Below are 23648 nucleotides of genomic sequence, written 5' to 3'. Positions count from 1 at the left end.
CCGACTCCTGCACCGGCCCCGCAAAACTCTCAGATCAGCAAATTGTGAGACGAAGGAAAAACAAAACAGAAGTTGATGTAAATTATAGAGACGTAAGGAAATCTAAAGTGGTGCCCAGTAGGCCAAACCATTCAAAACGCCCCGGTTCAACGTTAATGCTTTATAGGCAAGTGGGCCATTAATCTACTTACCCAAATTGTTTAATTTATTAGTGGTTATGAAATAACTGCACAATACGTTTGAGATTCGGTCACATCCTCGAACGCCGCCCGACTAAACTCCTGTTTTCCAGGAAAACAGACACACTCGCTTGTGCTTCAGCTCATAAAAGTTGTCTTTTATCCACCGACATTTGCTCGCAGGTGCCAGATCGGTACTACGCACGGCCCGGCTCACTCCTAAACTACTTCCTCCATCAGCCCAGGAAAAAAAAATTGTTTTTACCATTTGTCCCATCGAGCAAGTGCGTTGCTAGATTTACGAGCCCAACGTGATATTTTACTTGCCCTGAGCAAGCTGGCAATCCTTAGTATTGGTGGTTTAGATGGGGGTCGGGGCGGGGGGGGGGGTTCTTAAAATCCTGCTCACAGTGTTACAAATTCTATGACTTTAGGCATCAGACATGCAGAATATTATGTGAGATGCGTTTCATTTACTCGTGTATTTTTACCCGTGCCATTCAGTTTATAGAAATCCCGCAAGAAATTGCAAAAAAAAAATGTTCATTAAAATGGAAATGTGTTAATTATTCAAAATGTGTAGCTGTGAAGCGTTACAGAAAGGTTTGAGGAAATGATTAAAGTTCTTGATTGAATGAAAAACAAAAACAAACATCAAAGCAAATTAAAGGTATCCTTTGATGAGCCGTGTATAAATTATGATCAGCGGCCCGCCCCTTTAAGGTTATCCTCTGTTTGTGTTAACTGTGTTGGTTTAACCAGGTCTTTGTTTTTTGTCTTGTGTTAAGGTTTCATATTTTTTGCTACATCTTGAAAACAAAACAGAAAAGATTTTTACATGTTTCTCTACTTTTGGAGAATAGTTAACCTAAAGATTCAAAAAAGCCACTTAAAGAAAAATCTTCTCCGTGATTAAAAAAATACTGCCTGCTCAGCACAAAACGCTTTCTTTCTCCTCGCGTCTCTTTTGCTATGAATTTCCAATGACCATTAATGTTTTATGAGCTATAACTCAGACCCATTCAAGTCTCCAGCCCGCTTCTCCTTTTTGAATATGCGGATTCGCCCTTTTTTTCACAAATAGATCCACTATCACTATCACTAGTACAGCCATTCAGCTATTCTCAGGCATCCATCTGTTGGCTGCAGGCAGCATGAGGTTATATCTTCACTGTGTGTGTGTGTGTGTATATAGTGTTTGTACACCATACTATGATGATTATTAGCTCATTTGAAATGGCCTATCTTTATTAGTGGTGCTTTAAAAAGTATTCGTTCTACACACACACATTTCTAACGGAGGCGTTCATCCAACGACGTGCTGATGAGCTGGAACACTTGATGATTATCTGATATGCAGTCATGTCATTGCATCCCCCATGGGACACACGGGGGTGTAGGTTCAGAGGGAGGGGTGAGGGGTGAGGGGGGATAAGACGGTGGCGTGTGTTTGTGTGTGTTGCTGCCGACGCTCCAGTGATCCTGTCAAACAGTGTCAGCCCACAAGGCTACTGCTCAGTTAAACAGGCAGCAGACACACACAGAGAGAGAGATAAGGGGAAAAAAAAAAAACACTTGAAAATAAAACCAGAGTGGCCGGAAACAAAGATCGACTTTCTGCCAAAAATATCGCCCGTCTTGCCTTTTTCCATTTCCTTCGCCACGCTGGGAGAAGTATTGCTCGTCACAGCGCGGCTATCAATCGTTTAATCGTTTAGTCGGTGATCAATGAAATTCTCTCATCGTTCATTCATTTACACCGCATGCTGGCAGAGGTATGCGCGTGTGTGTGTGTGTGTGTGTGTGTGTGTGTGTGTGTGTTTGTCTGTTATGTGATGACATCATCTCTGGTCTGAGGCATTACCTCACCTCCCCTAATCACCCAACCTCTCCCCCCCCCACCCTGTTCTTCATCCCTTTAATGCCCCCCCCCATACCACCCACCCCCCCGCATGACTCACTCCACGTTGGCACAGACTCCCTCCATGTAACCCCCCCCCCCCCCCACACACACACACACACACACACACACACACACACACACACACACACACACACACACACACACACACACACACACACACACACACACCACACACACACACACACACACACCATTCACCCCCCCCACCCCTAACACCCCGGGGCGACTCCTGGCTTTTTGAAGTGATGGCTTCTTTTTCTGCAGACAATGCTGTTTGTGGCTCTGCTGTCCCTCATTTCACCCAAAAAAACCCAGAAAGAGGACACAAACACACAGTGCAGCAGGTGACTGGCTGCTTCCTCCCCGGCGTGTGGAGGCCAGCCAATGGCACGCCGGCAGACACCCCCTAGCCTCTAATCACCGAGCAGACTGGTGTCTCAGGGACCCGGCGTGCTCCAATGAAACCGCAGCGGAGTGCTGAGGAGGCGTGGGGGGGGGGGGCTTCTCCACCAACACACACACACACACAGAAACAGAGCAGACAGGCATCCCAGGTTACGGAGGGCAGAGAGGGTAAAGCTAGATTGAAACTTACATAAAGCACATGAGCAAAAAAACACCTAAAAGACACACACACACACACACACACACACACACACACACACACAGACACACACTAGTGAACACTCTGGGAACCATAACAAATGACGTCACAGCGAGTCATCGGGTTCAGAGCTGACAGGCATCTCTTCGCTCTGTCAGCCAAATGAAAGCAAACAGGTGAAAACGCATAGATAGAGGGAGTCTCACACACACACACACACACACACACACACACACACACACACACACACACACACACACACACACCCACACACACAACACACACACACACACACACACACACACACACACACACACACACAAACACACACACTCAGCATCCTCTGTCACAACATGAGCACTCTGGAGGATGACAGGAGGATGTTGTGAATTCATTGACACGTCCTGTGAAGTCTCACACACTGAACACGGACGTAAAGGTTACATCTTATGTTGAGATTGGTTTATTGTTCTGGTTGTGTGGTTTCATTTTATTTTAATATGGTTCACACATTCCAATGTCTGAATATTCCAAAGAATTTAAACTTCATTGCTCTTTGAAAAGGTTTATTTGCATTATTATGCTATTATGTCATCATATCAGTGGAATAAAATAATCAAAAAATGCCAATAACATTGTTTATTAGTTATTTTTGGTTTAATATATATTCCAACAAAAGCAGTTGTCATGACTGGAAGGATAATCAACCCATGTGAGCTCCTTCTGTTTGGTCAAATTTACATTTCTTTTGTTGATTGTTAATTAGGGAGTGAAATTAACAACATACGAAAACAAACTAGCATCGGGGGAAAAACAAAACACTTAAGAACTGAGACAAACTAGCTTTCAGCTCAAGAAAAGTATCTTTTGGAGCTCTTAATGTGTTTCAGAAGGAAGTGCAAGACTTTCATCAGAGCGCAGAGAAGGATGCTTTCCTTCCACTGACAGGATGGAAATCTGCAGTTTCCCGTATAACGAGTGCGATCTCTCGTAATTCAGTTCAGCGGGGTGCAACTTTATTATTTAAGGTCAAAAATCACATTCTGATGCATCCAGTGCAGAAGCTTTACTGCGCTCACACAGTCTGCCAACTTTCAGCGCTCCGAGGAACCTTTAGGGGTTCTCCACTGCAGAACCCCAGAGGAGGACCCCAGGAAAAAAAGGTTCTCTCATCATCTCAAACACAGCGGGTCTGATCCACGCACCACCATGGAGCACAATGCGTGGTGTTTATTGGACGTGCACTACAGCAGCAGCTGATGTCAGTGACTGGTTCCTTCCTTCTAATTGTAGGTTTGCTAATCAGGGAACGTAGCTGCTGTGGCGTTTAGCTGGGATGAGAACATGCAGACCTTTCAGGCTCAATGGCACATTTATACACACACACTTATATGAGATTCTTCAAAGCTCGTTCATAAAGTTGGCATTCGAATCCTAAAGCAAAATTCATGTTTTTAATGTCTATTTACTCTGTTTAAACGTAGTGTTTCTGCACAGTTACAGGCTACACGACATTATGTTTCCAAAAATAATAAAAGTGTTGCAAAGTCCAAAAGCAAAAATGTATTTAATAGAAAAGGTAGAAGTAATTATTTCCACAATTCACAACATGTTTAATTTAACGGGATATTCTGCACACAGAGGGAGGCTCACACCTGTATTAACGAGGCGCTGCAGCACCATACATTACATTTATAGTTTATTATAGAGTCCCCATCCACTGATCCCTAAAGCACAACCAGTCATCCCGGGATCTATTTATAGATCAACAATTTGTTTTTCAGGGCGATGACGTCGTAAATAATGACGACAGAGATTCAAAGCTTCATTCAAAAACCTCAAAAGAAGATCTGCATGTAAAGATTGACATTGGATACTAAATTATTCTACAGCGAGTAAACCTGAAGTTGCTGTATTTGGATTGTTGTAGATTTTACACACATTTTTAACACTCTTTTCTTTTGAGCAGAGCGATCAAACTGGTTCGTTATTCCGTGTTAACCACAGAGGACTGATTCCAAACAATCAGAAACAGCCCACATGTCAGAAGGTGTTAAACGTCATGGACCGGTTCTAGATTGCTTTGTTATTGTTATACCAGACTAATAAAGCAGAAAACCTATTTACATGCCAGAGCCACAGAGTTCATTACACTCAAACGCGCCTCGGCAGCACCAGCACGGACCAAGATTAAACTGAGCTCAGCCGCCACCCAGACCCTTGTTAGTATCCGAGGCTTTTTTTCCCCGAGGCGAAACCCTCACACAGAGCGAGTCCACATCAAAGTGAACCACGAGCACGTCTCCAGTATGCATCTCGGAGAGCAGCGCTCTGGGCTACACTTCACTTTCAGCCTGTCGGTGTGGGCGGTTTAAGCTTCTGTATACATGTACAGACGAGGGGTCTCGCTGTGCTCGTATGTGTAAACCACCACAGTCAACAAAGAGGCTAATCCTCCAGGCAAACTACTTCTCAGATGTGTGTGTGGGGGTGTACAGTGTGTCTGCTGTGTATTGTGTGTGTGTGTGTGTGATAAATGTAAGCAGCAGCAACCCTTGGTTGACTGTTCAAAGTGCGCTGAGTTCAATTGTTGGTCTTACTGTCTACAGAAAGACAGCCAGGAGGGACCGTGTTTGTTTTGAGGCTTGAGACCGCATCCTTAACCTTACGCTGATATGTCGAGACTGTGGAAATTGTCTTTTTCATCTCTCGGTATGTCTTAATCAGCTGGACAAGCCTCTGTTTAACCTGTCTGTAGGGATAGTTTGGAGTTTCTGAAGCGGGGTTGTACGAGGTACTTCTCCCAGTATGTAGAAACAGACAGGAGCCACCAGGACACAGGGGGGTTGCTGGTCTACCGCTGCCTCGATCTGTTAGTTAGTCGCACGAGCAACCCCCGTGTTCTGACAAGTAAAATTAGATTCTTGGCGAGAGCACAGATAACAGCTTCAGCTGTCTCAAGGCGAGGTTAATCAGCAAAGATATTGCTCCTGATGGGGGCGTACCGACCGTCTCGTCTACTGCATGCAATACACCGACTATGGATAAGAACGTCTTTATTTGTTATGGTGGACAAAAAAGGGCAAATGCATGAAGATCTGTATCGCTTTAACATCCGTTGACATAATGCAAAAGGTTGGTCTACCTCAGGTTTGCTGAGGCTGGATGACACCAGGCACCCTGAGGCGACATCGAGGTCCCACTGCTTCCTGCCCTGGTTGTGAGGGTCCAGAGCAGAGATCCGCCCGTCCAGGGTACTGATGATCACAAGAGACCTGGGGACAGAACACAGAGACTTAAGCACGCCGCCCACAGAAGTACCGGTGGACACTTATCACAGCTTTACAGTCCTTTCAGCCGGCGGGGCACCGACCTGCCCCACGTTTTCCCACCGAGGGTTCACGTTTAATGCAGTCAGAGACAGAACACTGAAGGGAGAGGAACTGTTAAGTGGTGGTGCAGATGTTGCCTTTCCCTCGCTAGTCCTCAACCTTATTTAGCAAGCAGGCTGACCTTCAACTGCAGCCAACAGCACACCTGTGCCATGACAACCCCCCATCCTGTCAGCCCGTCTGGGCGGCATGTTGATTAAAGAGGATGATCAGACCTGGCCAGCCGCCCCCCCCCCCCACCCACACATGGAAACTTATTTCCATAAGCATCATATATGGCTGTAAAGACTGGATGAAGACTACACGGACTGAAGAGTGAACTCATATAATAAAAGATGGATGAACTGGATTAGTGAACGATCCTCAATCACTCACAGCCCATCATACGATGTTTCCATTTGCTCACAGTCCCACAGAGCGAAGCCCAAAGTTATCAGTCTCACAATCAAACTGAAACGCCGGCTCCATTATGTCCTTTTCTTAAGTCCCCATTTTAAAAACAGTGGACATACATTTGTTGCACCTCAGGTATGTCGAGAGCCCACTGATGATGCTGTGAAACAGATGGTAACGGCGACTGTTAAGAGCACACGGGGGGATTTGACACGGAGACTTTTCTCGGGGCTTAAAACTGTTATTACCGCCATAAAATCAGGCTCATTTACATGTAAAACCGCAAAGAAATGTTTTATGCGTCGACAAAGACCGTCTTTGTGTTCAGAGTCCGTGGATTCGTTCAGTGACATCTCTGATTAGTTTTGGCTTTCTTCTGGTTCTCTCCAGCCTTGGCAGAGAATGAGCGTTAACAGATATCGGCTCGGCGGCCGACAAAGACGTGCTCAGAGAAGAACCGCATCGGTGCTGTGAAGAAAACAACCAACCCGTGTTTCAATTCACAGACCTTTGTTGCGGGTAATTTAAAAAATATGGATCACTGGCAAAAAATACATGGATTCCTCAAAAGATGTTTTCATACTGAGTTCTGTTATTTCAAAATAAAGTGGAAGTATCGTCCACATATTTCATTCAGAGGTATTGTTGTCAGAGACACAGCGAGAAGCTAAAAATAAGGTGCAGGGGGAGAATAAGACGCAGTGGGTGAAAGCGTTTCCCGTTAGATGATGTATGGGCTACGGATTCCTCGCCGCACCTCGGAGAGAAGATTGTTTGAATTAGTGTAACTTGAAGAGGGGGGGTTCTCTCCATCAGTAGGAAACTACCAATGCTCCAAGTGAGTTTTATTCCTCTGTATGTGCCCGCACAGCAAGATTCGTTAAAAGTTGCTCTCTTTGGTCGAGTAACTCCGGGCTAAAAACGAGCGGAATGAATGAAGACATCCAGCCCCACCCTTTCGCCCGGCGCTTAAGGGTTCTGCCGCATTGCTTGTCAGTCATGTCCTGAGCTCTGGCGGGGGCCACCTCCTGACTATTGATTTCTATCTGTCTAGAGGAGATGCTGTCAACGGGGCTCTTAGCTTTATTTAACACACACACACACACACACACACACACACACTCACACACCGTCTCTGAGCGCCCGCTGCTTCACATCCACCCAGCTGGGACTCGAGCAGCTTCCCTCTGTGGGCCACTGGGGCATATGGAGGGTTTTAACTGCTTCCCTCGAGGGCACCTAGACAGCAGTTGCTGAGGGAAGACGCGCTGTTACACTTGTTCACTTTCACATCTCAGACTGTAACGAACACAATGAAATACAGGAAGAAAAAACGTGGACGCCCTCCATCATCTTTATTCACGTGCAGCGTGAGAGTTGTTAACTTAAGCCGAGTGTATTCACACCGGCAGGTGAATTGATACCGACTAGCTACTGATCCCTTATTGATCCGACCTATCGAACACTCTCCGGTCTTGAAAGGGGAAGGAGCGTGTTCAACAATGTTTAAGCCCGAGGACAACTAAGAAATGGATTGTTTCAGAGCGGCGCAAATCAATTTCAGGAAGGTTTCTCTTACGCTTCGCTGTAGAGACTGACACATTCACAGGGACGTTACACTTCACCGCTCTGGACCAGCTAGTTGATTCAGATCTGGAAGTTTGCATAAAAACTGCAAATAGGATCACTTAACAATAATGAGCCATGTGTCTTTCAGCCCCATCAAAGCCAAGATTATCTCCCCAAATCTGCTCTAAGCATTATCAGCACCGCCACTCGCACTGGAGTGTAGCGCTCTGAGAAAAACATTGTTTTTCCCTCTCAGCCACCAATGAAAACGCAGCGCTAAAGCCCGCTCTCACCCTCTCGATTGGCTGCGAGACCCTGCCAAAAATATTAGGCCGATTGGTTGTTGCTAAGCAGTCGGCTCCCTGAGAGGGTGGAAAGCTTTTGGCGGCCTTCGCTCGGCTGGCCCCGCCCCCCTCCGAGTGATGCTGTGAATGTGAAAGTGAGGCAGAAGAAGAAGTCACCGAGAGCATCGGGTTCAACATCACGGATGGAGAGAGAGCGAGCAAGAGATAGAAGAATTTCATTGTGAGGGGGGGAGATCAAAGGCTTTTGTGGAGTCTTTGTACTCCAGATAAAGGATAAGAAGGAGTAGAGAGGGGGGGGGGGGGGTTCACTCTACAACTTAAGGTATCGTGATGGTAATGGAGAAAACGAGCAGTGGAGGAGGGGGAGGGGGGAGGAGTAGCTATAAAAATAGTACTAAAGCGAACAATAAAAACAACTCACACATAACAAACAGCCCTACTGTATCATTTAGAACTTGAAGGCAATTTATTTTCCACGTCTGGGCCCCGAGACACCGCCGGCTCTGCTCGCCACCAAAGGGGATAACATGTAGCCTGTGGGGCCGGAGACGCCGACTGTGACAAGAGTCGGGGCGGCGGAGACGCCCGAAGAAGAAGACGTTGGGATGGAGCACGAAGAGCGACAAAGAGAGGAGAGTGGTGAGGCTGCCAGCAGACTGAGGGTTGTTAGCGTGCTCGCCTGTAATGCTGTCAAAGTGTCATAATACCGCAGACTGCTTCTTCAATCACAGAGCGTATGGCGGAGCAGGGAGCCAATTAGCCTCGCTCTCACCAGACTCTCTGCTCCTCAGAGACACTCAGTCTGCGCACACACACACACACACACACACACACACACACACACACACATATACACACACCACCGATACCGGGCTGCTGGTAAACACACTCCATTGAAAGAAGCAACCAGGATGTTTACACAGGCCAAGTCTCCAAGGAGCGGGGAGCCGACGAGGCGGACCAATCAGAACAGCCCTCCGCTGCCCCGGCGGCCAATGGGAGCGCTCCTTTTTCCTCTGCGCCTAGCCAACGGGCGGGCAGCTCCGCAGACTCCGAGCCAATAGCGGGGCAGAAGTGTCTGTAACCATGCAACAGCGAGCAGCCTGGATGCACGCTGGAGTGTGGAGAGTTCGGCTGCCGCGCAGCCACAGAAGAGAGGCAGAACAAAAATACGAGAGCATGGGGAGCACGTGGGGAGAAAAGTTATGGATGCAGCTCTGAGCCGGCCGCACCCAGCACCAACAGCTGCACCAGCAGGGGGGGGGGGGAGTCAAGTGCATTCCTGTGCACATTCATACAGATAACTTTTATTCTGAATCTGGAAAACAACACAAGCAGCCTGGTTACAGAGAGAGCGAATGAAGCCAAATGTCAAATACGTTTCTTAATCTTTCAGATAAATGGTAATCCTGTAATCTAATTCAGGATATTTAAAAAGGGGCCTGCAGGCAGTTAGCACAACACAGCATGGAACCTGAACCGTGTCTCTTTCTTTGTCAAACACGAATATATGAATATGTTCCTACCGATGCCTAAATGTATAAATGAATACAAGATTAAATGTCCAAGAATAACATGAAGTGCACCTAATAATCCCAGATGACACTCCAGTAACACCTGCACTCAAACGCGGCTTAATGTGATTTGAAGGTTTATATAACGGTCCTCTAAACCCGGTAAATAAACAGCTGAAGCCAAACTAATGAAGATGAGCAGTCTGCTTTAAACACCGACCTCATCCACCAGGGTCACTGCAGCAGACCACCGCAGCAGACAGCAAAGGGTGTGGTTTAGAAAAACAACAGGAAGAAAACTTCTAGTACTCGGATACAACACACACACACACACACACACACCATTAAAAGCGTTGCCATCACCCTCTCCCTCTCTCTCTCGCTCTCTCTCTCCTCCTGCATAAGTGCGCTCCCCTCTCCAACCCGTATCACCTCACACGTGGTAAAATCCAAACTCTATGGCGCCACACTCCTGCCGGCTGATTGGCCGGGCTGCAGCTCTGATCCGAGGATCTGATTCGTTGTTGCTAAGCAGTGAGGAGCCACCGAGAGTGAAAACAAGACAGCATGGCCCTGCTAACCAGCAGCTAGCTCCTTGTTTTCATCCTCCCTCCCTCCCTCCCTCCCTCCCTCTCTGAGCATCCCACCTTTCTGCCTCTGCCCCACCCATACTGCAGTGCTGCAGGATGGGTCCTGCCGACTTACCACAAATAGCCACTGACCCAATAAACTCATTCCTCTTGATAACATATTCAAAACAAAGTATTATGTTATTGATGAAGAACTGGTTAGTGCTTCTGTCACTACACACGGTTATGACACAACCGGCAAAAACCTCATCACGCTCTTCTGTCACCCAGACGGTGTTCATCAAGTGCAGAGGAAGAGTCAGGAAGTCAGTGACAAAGACACTAAAGATGATCACGTCTCACCATCAGTAACATCTGCACACTAAACAAGAACTTTAACATCATTACAGAGAGCAATAACATGAGAAATACTTGAATAAGAGACAAAGCACCAGACACGGATGCAAACACGGTTACGTAAAGAGAAGACAGCGAGGATGAAACAGGTTCAGAGAGATGGAGTTAAACACGATGCAGTGACAAGAACCGGGCTCAAAGTGCTCAATTAAAACTTCTCAGAGTGAGTCCAATCATTCTCATCTTGACCTGTTATTTTGGGGACAGTTTCTATTTATAAGAGCCTCGACATCTCCCCGGTTACATGAAGTGGACTGCTGAAAGTTAGAAAAAAACAAAACAAGGGAAATGAACTCTCCCCTCCAAAAAGAAGAAGAAGAAAAAAAAGACTCTCTTCCTCCTCCCCCTTTACCTAACTATAGACAGACCCATGTGGCCAACTCAAATTCAGAGCACTAGCCCGTCTCTCCGACGCAATTGGCCGACAAGTCGCCCGGCTCGGCGGATTGGCTGTTGCTAAGCAGTAGGCTGGTGGGAGCCAGCCGGCAAGCACGGCGGCCCAGAAGAGCTGTTGCCGCTACACAGGGCCCTGAGGGGGGGTGTGGGGTGTGGGGGGGGGGGGGTGTAGCAGGTTCAAACAAAGCTGCTGTCCTCTCTCTTCTCACCTCCAAGTGCTCCCTAAGGTGCTGGAGGCCCCCCCCCCCCCCCGATGGAGCGCTCACTCACTGGCGGAGGCGTCAAACCTGGCAGCGCCGTCACATGCATGATTCACATCCACACACACACACAAAAGCCTTCAAACATGTATGCGCTCACATATATATATATATATATATATATATATATATACACACACATATACATATATATATATATATGCACTGAGACAGATGTAAACACCTTGTCTCCAGAGCAGAGGTTGTAACGTATAGACGGCAGCGGTAAACGTGAGGTGACAGCCGTCAGCCGACGCAGCCTTTTCGTCACAAACTGAAGGCCGGATGAAAGTGAACATCTCGCATATTTATAGATTACGGGATACGGGCGCGGAGGAGGGAACGGGGATGAGAAGAAAACCAAACGACTGCAACTGACAGAAACTTTAAAAAAAAATGTGACATCTGAGCGTAGACCGGTTGTTTTCAAGAGTCTGTGTTTGAAGCGCTCCACTCTGTTCCCTCACCAACACAAAGGGATCCAGGCCGGGAGAGTTGTGATAACAGATAGTAATGCTTCCGGGGGTGGAACGGGGTTCATACGTTTGGATTTTGTGCCACGAGCAAGGCCGTAACTCTTGTTCTTTGAAACAGTGACTCTGTAAAGTTGATCAAGGGTGTGTTAACATTCTTATTATCGCCACAGGACCTCGTCTGTTTGACTTGGAGAGCAGCAGCAGCCGCAGGTAAAAGCCTTGAAAAGGTCACGGAAGCAAACAGCGATACCTTTTCAAAAAGGCTGACCTAATTAATGCCGGACATAAAAAAAAACAATTACTTCCCTAAAAATGTTCTATTTTATTGCTTCACACTGAAGTCACGGCGGGGTTTCTTCTCGTTTTTGAAGTTCACGGTCATCACTGTGTTTGTTAAACCACGTTTAGACATGTGCTCCCTCTGTTGTAAATGTGTTTTCTGACATTTTGGAAGTTGAAATTAGCCTAAACAAAGAAACATACTTAAATCATGTTTCATTTCTTGTGGCATTTTTAAAGTTCAACGGCAATTCTCCTGACAGATGGATGGAAACAGAGCATGGAGTAGAGTATATACTCAAGGGGTGACATTAAAAAGCAACGTGTGTGTGTGTGTGTGAAGGTAAGGGAGAGCATTGGGGAAGGAGTGTGAGAGGTGTGTGTGTGTGTGAGACACAATATGAGAGCAAGAGACAAAGAATAAATGCAAGGGAGGGACAGACTTCAACAAAGACATCCAGGCAGAGAGACACGCAGGATGTGATCGGAGGTCTTACTGTGTTTTGACACAAGTTAAAAAGACAACCTTCATTATTATGAGCATTATTATATCATGAGGTCGTTATTATCGCAGCTAAAGCTGTCACCTTTAACATATGTTGTTGTTTTACAGACAGGCTGCTGAATGAATAATTCAGCCTTCCTGTGTCTGCCTCCCGAGCTACTTTGTAAATTGTTTATCTTGTTGACTTCTACATATCGGTGTTTACTGTTTGTTATTGGGATGATGTGTAGATTCACACCCTCTGCGGTAGCATTTTGAAAACTGACAGAAATAAAAAACTTTGTTCATTGCACTTCGATCATTACACAATTAGACTAAAGTACCAAAAACTAACTTTTGTGCCAATATTTCAGGAATATTTTTCATGTAATAAACCAAAAACAAAAGAGGGAAAGGAACACTTTAAAGCGTCGATGCTTTGGATGATAAATTGTACATATTAACCAAAAAGGTGGTCGATATGAGATGACGCAAAGCCAATACGTGGAGGCAGACAAACTACGTATATATGTGAGGAAGATCCCCGAGAGACGGGAAAGAGAAAGCGGTCCACAGACAAAGTGAGGAAGGAGGGTCCAAACCAACAGAAAGGGACCGACGCAGGTGGGTTTGTCTCTTTGGGAATCGAACGTTTTGGGCTCAGAGAGCGAGCGGTGGCCGGGTGTGACGCTGCAGAGCCCGAGCAAACTGCTCCAACAATTACTTTCAATCTCATCTTCCTGCTGTACTAGAGGCAGGAGCCTGACCCTCCTCGAAGACCTTCCCCGTGCGTTGCCCTCTCGCCCAGAGACACTTCACCATCACTTATCTCCTGATAGGTTTGTGAGGCGGTGCACTGGGCGTGAGCAGCGCAGCGGTGTACACAAACACTGTATTCTTGTAGACATCATGTAAAACAGCTTTTTCTTCTTTTTTCCTCCGTCTTTTCCAAAATAACAAAATGGGAATATTAATTACAGCTATTGGTCTCGACTTGAGCTCCGTGGGGCCGGCTGCTCGGCGTGCTCAGTAGCTCCCTGTTGTGACAATGCTGGGTTTGTATGGCATCCCACATAACAAGCACTAATATGTGAGGCTTTGGGGGTTGTCAGGAAGCCTTTCCGTGAGGTGCAAGATTAAACACAGGGACTGCAAATTGGGAATCGTGCTGCATTGTGTTTCTTACCGGAGGAGGCACAGCAGCAAGTTTTAGTATTAGGGTAAGAAAAAAAGGTTGGACTTTAACAATGTTTTCAATCTTCTGACTGAGCAGCACATGTAGAAAACTACACAGAGAATAATTTAGAGAACGGCCTGATGTGCTTCGGCGGACTAAGAATGAATGTAGACGCTGCAGCACAGTCAGAAGTGTCTGGAATGGTCCTGGTACATAAAAAAACACAAAGATGGCAGAGAGAAGGACCATCATGAAGAAAACACTGCGCCAAACATCTAAAGGTGGGCGTCAGAACCTGCTGTTTACCAGGGAAGACTAAATCAATTGCCCTACCCACTGCGCCAAGAGCTGCGTCTCACTTTGGGCAGCAGCAGCAGGTCTGACGGGGGTTCAGTAAACCAGCGTGAAGTCCTAAACTTTTGACTGACAGGATGCCGGGGATTCATTCCTCAGCTGAGCGGCATGTCTTCGCATAACAGCCATAAAATATTAACACGCACTCGTCATGTTTGATTTGTGTTCTTGGTGCCTGAGCGGTGGAGCGCCCAATCGCATGCTTTCTCGTTTACAACTGGTTTCAGGTTAACTCCAGGACATAATCCCTAACTAGGACCATGATATCTATCTGAAGATACTCCACTTATTTCTACTTTGTTAAGCAACAACAGACAGAATCAAACCCTTCAGACATCTTTTTCATTACGCTGCAGAGACACTTTGTCACAGCTTTGAAATGCCACAAATATTAATTCCCAATTAAGTGTGGTTAATTAAAATAAAAAGGGACTTCTTCCCGACTTTACTTTTCCCAGCTCAGACAGCAGCCTATCTGCTGACAGGAGCAGATAAGCGGAGGGTCCTGAGTGGACGCTGTCTCTGTTGTCAAGTGATTAGGCCCCCCCCCCCCCTCATGCACAGGGGTCTCTGTGGGATAACACAACCACCACCACGCAAACGTGCAGTTTTGCAACTTCTCAGATGTGCGGGACTTAACTGTGCTCTGAGTGACGAGCACGATTACAACGTCACCTGGATTTCCAGTTTCTTTTTAACGTGCATGGTCGGTATCGAGACACGTTCTAACAAATACCAACATGTCAGTTCAGAACATGTCACCAGCTCCACGGTGGAACACTTTGGTTTCGTGACAGGCTGCTGTCAGCGCGCAGGAACACATCATCCAACCACACACACACACACACACACACACACTTGTGGTCGATGAACTATAGCGTGTTTATAGTCGATTTCCTAAAAAAGGCCACTTTTAACACACTATGATGCGTAAACACAACGACCACGTATCATTTCTCCAGAATTAGCCAGTTCCAGTTATCCGCGTGTCGCCTTTTTAAACTTTGACACATCAACATGAAGTCACACTTGTCTTTTTTTTTTTTTGTATGTTTTGTGCTCCACCAGTTTGATGTCAACTCTTAACATTTCTTTCATAAGAATATATCAACACAACACGGGAGGATGAGCTGGATAACACGTCAAAACGAGGTGTGACACAAACAACCACAACAACTTTTGGAGGAGGAATACTTAGCACGTGTCAAAAGCAAGAGACTGTCAATCAATGCGATTGTTTTAGTTGGTTTAAAGAAGAAAAATAGAGTTTTCTTGTTTTAATTTAGTTTGTCATGTTGGGGCTCGTCCACATTTCGTTCGTTTAACATGTTGCATGCGTAAAAATATCCGTGGCTGCGACAGTTACTTAACAGTTTGACGTTACACTTAATTAAAATAAAATTAAATGTGTTGTACCTTGTCGGTTGGACGTTTCCGTTACTTTCTCCGAACGACTCGTCGGCCTCCGCCTCCGACCCGTTCTCGTCATCCTCCACGGTAACGTCAGCTACAATGACCGGAGAGGAGCCGACGTTGCCCAAGCCGCACTCCATGACTCCTCTTCCTGCACCATCTTCCCCCTCCGAGGTCGACCGTGAACCCCCGATGGCTGAGCCCTGGTGAGCGTGCGTGGTTCCGAATCCAGTGAGCGCTTTCAGCAACAGCAGGAGCACCAGGGAAATGCTCACGTTTCCAAAGTGAAGCCCCCTTTCCATTTGTAAGACTGGCACATTAGTGAAGTATGAGATTTACATGCCACTAGGTCTTGTAAATCTTAACATAAAAAAAGTTAAAGTGCACCAAAAAAAAACAACAACTGTGGAACTACAAAATAAAATCCCGAGGTGTCTTGTAAAAACGCCCTTTCAAATCTGTTCTTTAAGTAAACATAAACAGCCACTGGGACACCATGTTATTCCCTTTATACTTGACTCAAGACATGCCTTGGTAACGCTAAGCCCCGCCTTGTTTCTACACTGGGATTGGACGGTCAAATCCCTACGTCCGTTAAAGTGTCACCCAGCCGTTTCTCATTGGGCCGTTCGCTGTCAATCACGCATACTCGCATACTAAGCAGAATACGATTGCAGCAGAGTCCTGTCACTCAAGAAGGCGGGCTCGGAATGTTCCAGCCCCCCAAACAGTTCGTCTTATTGGCTAATCGGGTGTGTGTCAAAACAGCGCATGCGCACCTGGCCGGCTGGCACACAACGGGAGCAAAAGGTGACGCAAAAAAATCCCCGATGGCGAATCCTGTGGCGGGTTGGCTGGGATGTGCCGTCCAATGAGAGAGACGAAGCTGTCACAGCAACAACGCCATTGGTCGGTTTCTGCCCTCGCGGACCAAACGTAAGCACGACACTGGATAGTTCAGCTGTCAATCAAGAGTAGTTGTCAGGACAGCCGACAAGAAAGCTTCAACGTGGCTTCACTGTAGAGCTGCATTTCCTGTTCCTGATCACGAGTTTTGCTAGTGCAAACAAACAGGAAAGGGCTATGACATAATAGTACGTCATGGAATTTAGTTTTAAAAACAGAAACTCAAATAAAACTCCGTGGCGGCCACGAAGCTTTCAAGTTCCTAAATTATGTTTTCATAAATGTACATGAGAGCTACTGTAAGACACAGCAGCACGTGTAGCTGCAGAGTTAGTTGCTCACTGTATACAGTTAGTATATCTCTGAATAATGAGTGGTATAAAGGTCAGATAGTGAACCCTGTTGAACTAGCAGAATAAAAGCGCCCCCTGGTGACCATAGAGGAGAATGGCACCATCAAGGTTGTTTTCCCACCCCCATCGTCTTTGATATCAAAATATTTGTAATGTTTAATTTAATGTACTTACAAAGCAAGGTCTGTTCCATAAAAAAATACACAAACTCAAAAGAAACTCACTTACATCAACTGCAACTAACAATTATCTACATTGTCAATTACTTTGGTGATTATTTTGTTGATAAATGGATTATAGAAACTAGCCCAAATTGGAGTAAATAATTGCTTGTTTTGTCCAAAACTCAATATTTAGTTTTCTATCATACAAGACAACGCAAATATTCACATCTGAAAAACTAAAACTAAAACCAGTCAATGATAGAATGACAAAAATTAAGTTTTTTACCAAATTCTCAGTAATAAAAAGAAACACAAGGCATACTGTTATCATGGTTCTGTATTGGTCGACAAAGAAAATAGTACCGTCACAGCAAAATGATGTTCACAGTCAATTGGTAAAGAAAGTAATAACAGAAATTCTGGTGCAAAAAAAAAACCCATGGTGTACAACCTGTATCAGACGCATCTCAGTTCAACTTTACACGTCATCCACTTCCATTTGATTTATGAGAATTAAGACTTTAATAGAACATAACACAACAGTGGCTTGTAGACAGATTTGTAGACAGATTTGCTTGCAAATTCAAAACACATAAACATAGAACAACAACAACAGCAGGGTGTAAGGCACCGTGAGCCAAAAGCAGAGTGAATAGCTGCATTCCAGAATGAAAGATGTCTGAAATATCGTGGTCGGTTCTCTTTTGAGAGCCCCTCACAACAACACGACCAGCTACATAATGAAGTGATGCCGCTACATCGGAATAAAACGGGGCGCTGCAAAGGCACATAAAGCGTACTGGGACCATTTTACAGCACACGTGGCCATCATCATCTCCTCAAAACGCTCTCTTTATAGCTAGATCTAAAACTAAAGGTGATGGCAACAAGACTGTGTGTGAACAGATGGCTTGGTGTAAGGAATAAGATATGCTACCACAAAGTAACCTGCAGGCACAACGGCGAGCCAGCACAGTGGAGGGAGGTACATGCATGAAGGAACACAGTCAGTGGTTATGATGTGGACTTTACCTCTGTCCACGGACTAGTTTAACCCAACAGAAAGAGACGAAACACAAACTGTCTTCAATCAGGAAACCAGATTATTGGTCCATCATACGCTCAAATTTACCAGCTGAGGAGAGGAACTCCTGTATCGTGACGCACATTTAAACATATATCCGATAAGTTCCTTTCAGGAAGTGCAACTCTTAGTAAAGAGGATGCAAAGTTGTCGGCGAGTCATCTGAACGCTTTAGATGGAAAAACAAAATCAGTATGATGTCACTAAACGATCCACTGAAAGAACCAGGAGCTTCAGTCACACCGAGGCACAGAGCTGAGCTGCCACACTGAGAAACGTCACGTTCCAGATGAAACAGGAAGTGCACGCTCTCAACCCATTCTCGGTGCAGAGGCCTATTGGTAACGTTCTACTGTGCGAGGACCAGTTTCGTGTTTTTCCGTTGAAACGTCTACGTTTAAAAAGCCTAAATTTACATGACATTCATTACAGCCCACCTGTGTGCTATACGGTATGTGGGCAACACCGGATTATTGTCACACGATAATCAAATAATGGAAGTTTCATACATGCACCACAGGGTTTCCCTTAATTGTCAAAGATCTCATTAATTTTGTTGCTTTTTTTTTTAATTCAGTTTAAATTAGCATATTAATTCAAGAAATTAACTTGTGGGTAAGCATGATTTCTTGTTGGTGTAGCAGACTTCATGTTACTCTCTCTGTGATCTCATGGCAGCAGCCCAGCAGAGGCCAAAAGTCTGACAAATGACTGTGAGCTTTTAAATGTACCTTTAATCGCATCATTTCTCTAAATAGGACTTCAAATATAATCTCAAGGCACTCCTTAGGTTCATTCTGCAGTGACTCACCACAGCTCTGCATACAGTCAGTCAAACCCGCTTATTACAGGAAGAGCCAACATTCCCAGTGGGACCAGGCAGCTAAATGAGAAACTATATATATATATATATATATATATATATATATATATATATATATATATATGAGATGCACTTGACTTTACTCATCAGGCACTTTAAAGCTCACAGGATGAGGAAACCAAGTGATCCTCAATAGTTTGGTTTTGAGGTGTGTGAACAGTTTTTGTCCAGTTGTGCAGCTCTGTCCGAACACGGTCGGGTGGAAATCATGAACACGGCACTTGTGGGGTAGAGTGAGGTCATTGAGGAGGAAGTGGCTGCAGTGAACATGACTTCCTCAGTTGACGGGAGGATCTCGAACCTGCACGCTGCCATCCTCCATCCCGAAGTAGGCCCGTTCAGCCATGCCGACGAAAAGCCCCGTCTCCACCACGCCTGAAGAGGACACGCACACAAGCACACAAACAAACCCAGTTTAGAAGGCTGATCACCAATGTTTTAAATTATAAGCACATTATACACACAACCAACATTTCTCAGAGGTTATAACCAGACGGCAACCTCCGATTCTGCCGAGTGAAGCCGATGTAGAAATGTCTTAAAACTGCATTCTCTGTAATGTCCAGCAGGGGGCGACTCATGTTTACCTCAGTAAACATTGTAAACATGAGTTTATGGTCTCAATCTCTAGTTTCAAGTCTTCTTCAGTACAGCATGATGTTCATTTAGTACATGATGGTCTATTTAGAGTCAAACAGACCATAAAGCAGAGTATGCCGAAGTCCACAAACCGATGTGTGACGTCACGATGCCGACGCCCACTTCGTATATACAGTCTGTGGTTGTACGTCATGAGCGAGCTCCTCACCTGGAATCATCTTGATGGCGGCGTTGACTTCCTTCCAGTTCTCAGCGCGCTCAAACTTCCAGTCCAGGAGGAAGTTGCTGTTGTCGGTGACCACAGGACCCTGAGAGCCACAACGACACAAACTCCATCAAGCTTTAGAAAAACAACTAAATCCAAACAGCCAGAGAGCTAGTTTGAAAAGAACTGCAGTAAACCATTAACGGTCCACTCTACACACTGTTGAGAGCGGGTACAGGTCAAGAGTCATGTTTGTCACATGTGGAGTCTTCTTGTAAACAAACAAAAGTGCACTTCCAAAAGGGTTGAATGCATTTCCTTCCACGTAAAACAATTATTTTTAAAGTACTTCAAAACCATACATTGTGTACATCCATATCTGCAAGCTTGCAGTCTTCTTCTTCACGACCTTTGCTCGCACATTGCAGCACAATCCGTGCGTCACCAGCGTGCTCATGTGGAGGTCTGTGCGTACTAAACAAACAAAGCGGGGACCCGCTAACCAGGTCATCACTCCACAGGGTACTCTAAGCTTAACACCAGAAAGATGCAGTTACATTGGGATTGACACTGAAGCCATTCCAGCCAGTAATGTGGTCTAGATCAGACGGCAGTGAGTGAACATTCAATGTCTCGCCAACGGGACATTTAGGCTCTTCTGGCTTTAGTACATCACCACCACCCATCATTCTAAACCTGGACTATAGGACTCCAACAAGCCCCCGGAGAGAGAGAGCCAGAGGGATCCAACAGCAATGTGTGAAAACTCTGAAACATATCCAGGAGCAACAACACGCAAAGCTGCGAATAAACAGAAGAACACGTACTGCTTTACTGACAGCCATCCGCAGGTTGGCCTCCCCTCCGAAGCGCTTGGCTATGGTCCTGGAGACGGGAACGTACGCCATGGGGATCACCTCGATAGGAACTCCCTTCTTCCACTGCTGGCCCAGAGCCTTGGAGTCCTTCCTGAGAGAGGAAGAGGAAGATGAGAAGCACATCTGGCCACACGCTCATTCACCTGTACTGTATAAGTGTGTTTCCTTCTGCTGGATGAACACAAACCTGTAGTCTGCAATGACAACAAAATGTTTAGCGCAGCTGGCTACAATCTTCTCCTGCGTCAGGCAGCCGCTGTGAGACAGAGAGAGGGACGAGTGTGAGACAGAAAGACGCTGGAGATGTTCTGCCGTCTGTATGAAGCCGTACTCACCCTCCACCTTTTATCAGCGTCAGATCTGCGTCCACTTCGTCTGCTCCGTCAATCGCCACATCCAGCTGTGTGGGAGCCATGTGAACTTATTACAGCAGACAACAAAGCAAAAGGAAGCGTTTCTCTACAGCTCCACCACTCGTGTTTTTTTGTTTTCTTTGCAGTTGCTCGGGCATAACTTCCCCCCAACGCTCCAAATCAAGCTGACAGTGTTGGAGGGCCAACATATTGTGGCCCTTCAAGGTTCATTTGCAACGAGCTCGTCATACCTCTGGGTGCCTGTCCAGATCCGACAGCGTGAGGCCGTGCTGCAGAATCAGCTGACGGGCCTGTGGGAGAGGACAAGCAGACAGACGGGACCACATGTGACGACCACAAGCTGCTTCACTGTTTTCAATTTGTGCATTTATTATTGTAACAAAAGGCACGTTTGTAAAATATGATTAATGCACCGTCTCTTGCAAGTCACTCTGAATAAATGTTTCATTTATATGCAAAAGAAGATAGAGGATTGTGTGTGTGTGTGTGTGTGTGTGTGTGTGTGTGTGTGTGTGTGTGTGTGTGTGTGTGTGTGTGTGTGTGTGTGTGTGTGTGTGTGTGTGTGTGGTAATGAAGCCACAATGTTACAGTGCATGCTGTTGCCAAACACTGTGTACACAGCATTACGCCACCAGGATGACAATAATGAGAAGTCACGCTGGTCTACAAGTAAGATTAATGATCTCAAACCGACCTGGAAGGAGGTGGGCACACACACGATGTTGAGCTTCTCCTGACGCACTCGCTCAGCTGGAACAAAACACACACAAAGTTAGAAATGAAGGGATGGTGAATGGTTTTACCTCAAAGGGATGGTTCGGATGTTTTTAAGTGGGGTTGTACGAGGTACTCATCCATAGTCAGTGTATTACCGACTGTAGATAGCAGTTGGCAGACAGGAGAGCAAAACAATGTATTCCTGTGGACAGGGGTTAGCCGCAGAACATGTTTTAAATACCGAATCAATATCGGTCTACGTGTTCTCTATATTTACAATATATTCACAGCTGGTGGCTTAGGAGAGAGCATAGATGGATACAACGCCTCAGTTTCTGGTCAGAAATGTCTGTCTCACTTCAAGGTAAAGCAGTGAAAATATTCTAAATATAGTGTACACTTATTATACTGATTGGTATGCTTTATATCTGAGACATCAGGAGCCCCGTAGATTACGTCTAAAAGTGGTTTCACTCACCTAGTCTGTCCACAGCGTAGACGATGGTCGATCCGCTGCCGACTCCGACCACCTGGTTGTTCTGTGAGAGACGGAACATAAAGTTCAGAGACATTAGTTTGACTGCAGGTGTTTTGAAATGAGGGACACAATAAGAGGAACAGTGGAGTTGTTATATTAAAGTGTGTTTAAGTGTTAAAGCTTGAACACACACGTGCAAGACTTAAATTACAGCCTCAAAAAAACAAGATTAGGATTTCTCTGAGGACTGTTGTTTTTCTTGCACTTCATTTTGTCCACTTCTTGTAGCTGACATTTCATGACTCAAACTGTTAAATCCCTGCTCTATATAATCTATATATTTACTATTGACAAAGCCATGCATAATACACAAAACAGCAACATCTCTGCAGCTTCTGTTTCCCATTTCATGCACAACATGTTAGCTCATCTATCTCCATTTGTCCATCACTTAAAACTACATTGACCGTCTTGCTAGCAGCCAACACACACATGATGTAACATACGGCTAGTATATTTAGTCCTTAATGCCACAAGCAATGCATAACACCGAGCTAATTCCCTCCCAAACCGTGCTAGTTAGATAACGGCAATAAGTTAGCAAGCTAGGCTAACGGAACGTTCCATCTCTGTTTAGTGAAGTAGCTAACTTTGCTAGCATGCTAGCATCTGGGTCTGCAGCAAAGACTACAAATGCCTGAGCTGGTGTAGACTTCAGCCGTAGCTGGCTGCGGACACACGTGGACGAGTTAGCCGACAGGGACACCGCTGTGTTGCGGTTCATTTTACCTGGACGTGGTTGTCCACTGCGGCGTAAGCGGCCAGTTTCTTCGCCTCCTCTGCCATGATAGCGGCGGACTGAGTGAACGGACGCGCGTGTTTCTGCCCCCAAGACGCTGGAGGGAGAAATCCAGCGGCGCGTTTACTGAAGGAGACACACCTCTGGAGCCTCATGACCCGGCCCACCGAGAGAGAGAGAGAGAGAGAGAGAGAGAGAGGGAGAGAGAGAGAGAGAGAGGGAGAGAGCGCGCGCGCGCGCGAGAGAGAGAGAGAGAGATAGATTTCCCCTCCGCACCAGGAAGTGGAGTGAGGCGTTTTAATGTGTGTTTGCTTTTAATCCTGTTTATATAGAAACCCATTTATGTCAGTGAAAGACAACAATGAGATGAACACATAGCTGTGATAATAATAATTTTCCATGGTAAATCATAATTATGAAAGGTCAAAATGATCAGATAAAAAGACGAAATTATTAGATACAATTATTCAATAAAATGTCACAATTATGAGATTAAAGTCAT

At 45.7% G+C, this 23648-nt stretch overlaps 2 protein-coding genes across 2 annotated transcripts in view; both read right to left on the bottom strand.

Annotated features, from left to right (window-relative positions):
* The window catches only part of eif2ak3 (eukaryotic translation initiation factor 2-alpha kinase 3), a 28744-nt gene extending 12584 nt beyond the window's left edge, over positions 1-16160 (bottom strand). The window contains exons 1-2 of the mRNA XM_079174203.1: positions 15709-16160; positions 5853-5982 (exon numbers count right to left, since the gene is read on the bottom strand). Of these exons, the coding sequence (XP_079030329.1) occupies positions 5853-5982; positions 15709-16007 (429 nt within the window). The 5' untranslated portion in view covers positions 16008-16160. The remainder of the gene's footprint in view (positions 1-5852; positions 5983-15708) is intronic.
* Positions 16161-17457: 1297 nt separating this feature from the next.
* On the bottom strand, positions 17458-23301 carry rpia (ribose 5-phosphate isomerase A (ribose 5-phosphate epimerase); the record flags this gene model as incomplete). The annotated part of the gene is made up of 9 exons (XM_079175054.1): positions 17458-19470; positions 19904-20003; positions 20728-20869; positions 20966-21034; positions 21114-21178; positions 21383-21442; positions 21847-21902; positions 22348-22408; positions 23137-23301. The coding sequence occupies 9 exons, from the start codon at positions 23299-23301 to the stop codon at positions 19373-19375; spliced, it is 816 nt and encodes a 271-aa protein (XP_079031180.1). The 3' UTR covers positions 17458-19372.
* Positions 23302-23648: the final 347 nt, after the last annotated feature.

Source organism: Pholis gunnellus (assembly GCF_910591455.1).
Source record: "Pholis gunnellus genome assembly, chromosome: 15".
NCBI lineage: Eukaryota > Metazoa > Chordata > Actinopteri > Perciformes > Pholidae > Pholis > Pholis gunnellus.
This window is presented reverse-complemented; position numbering and strand designations above follow the sequence as displayed.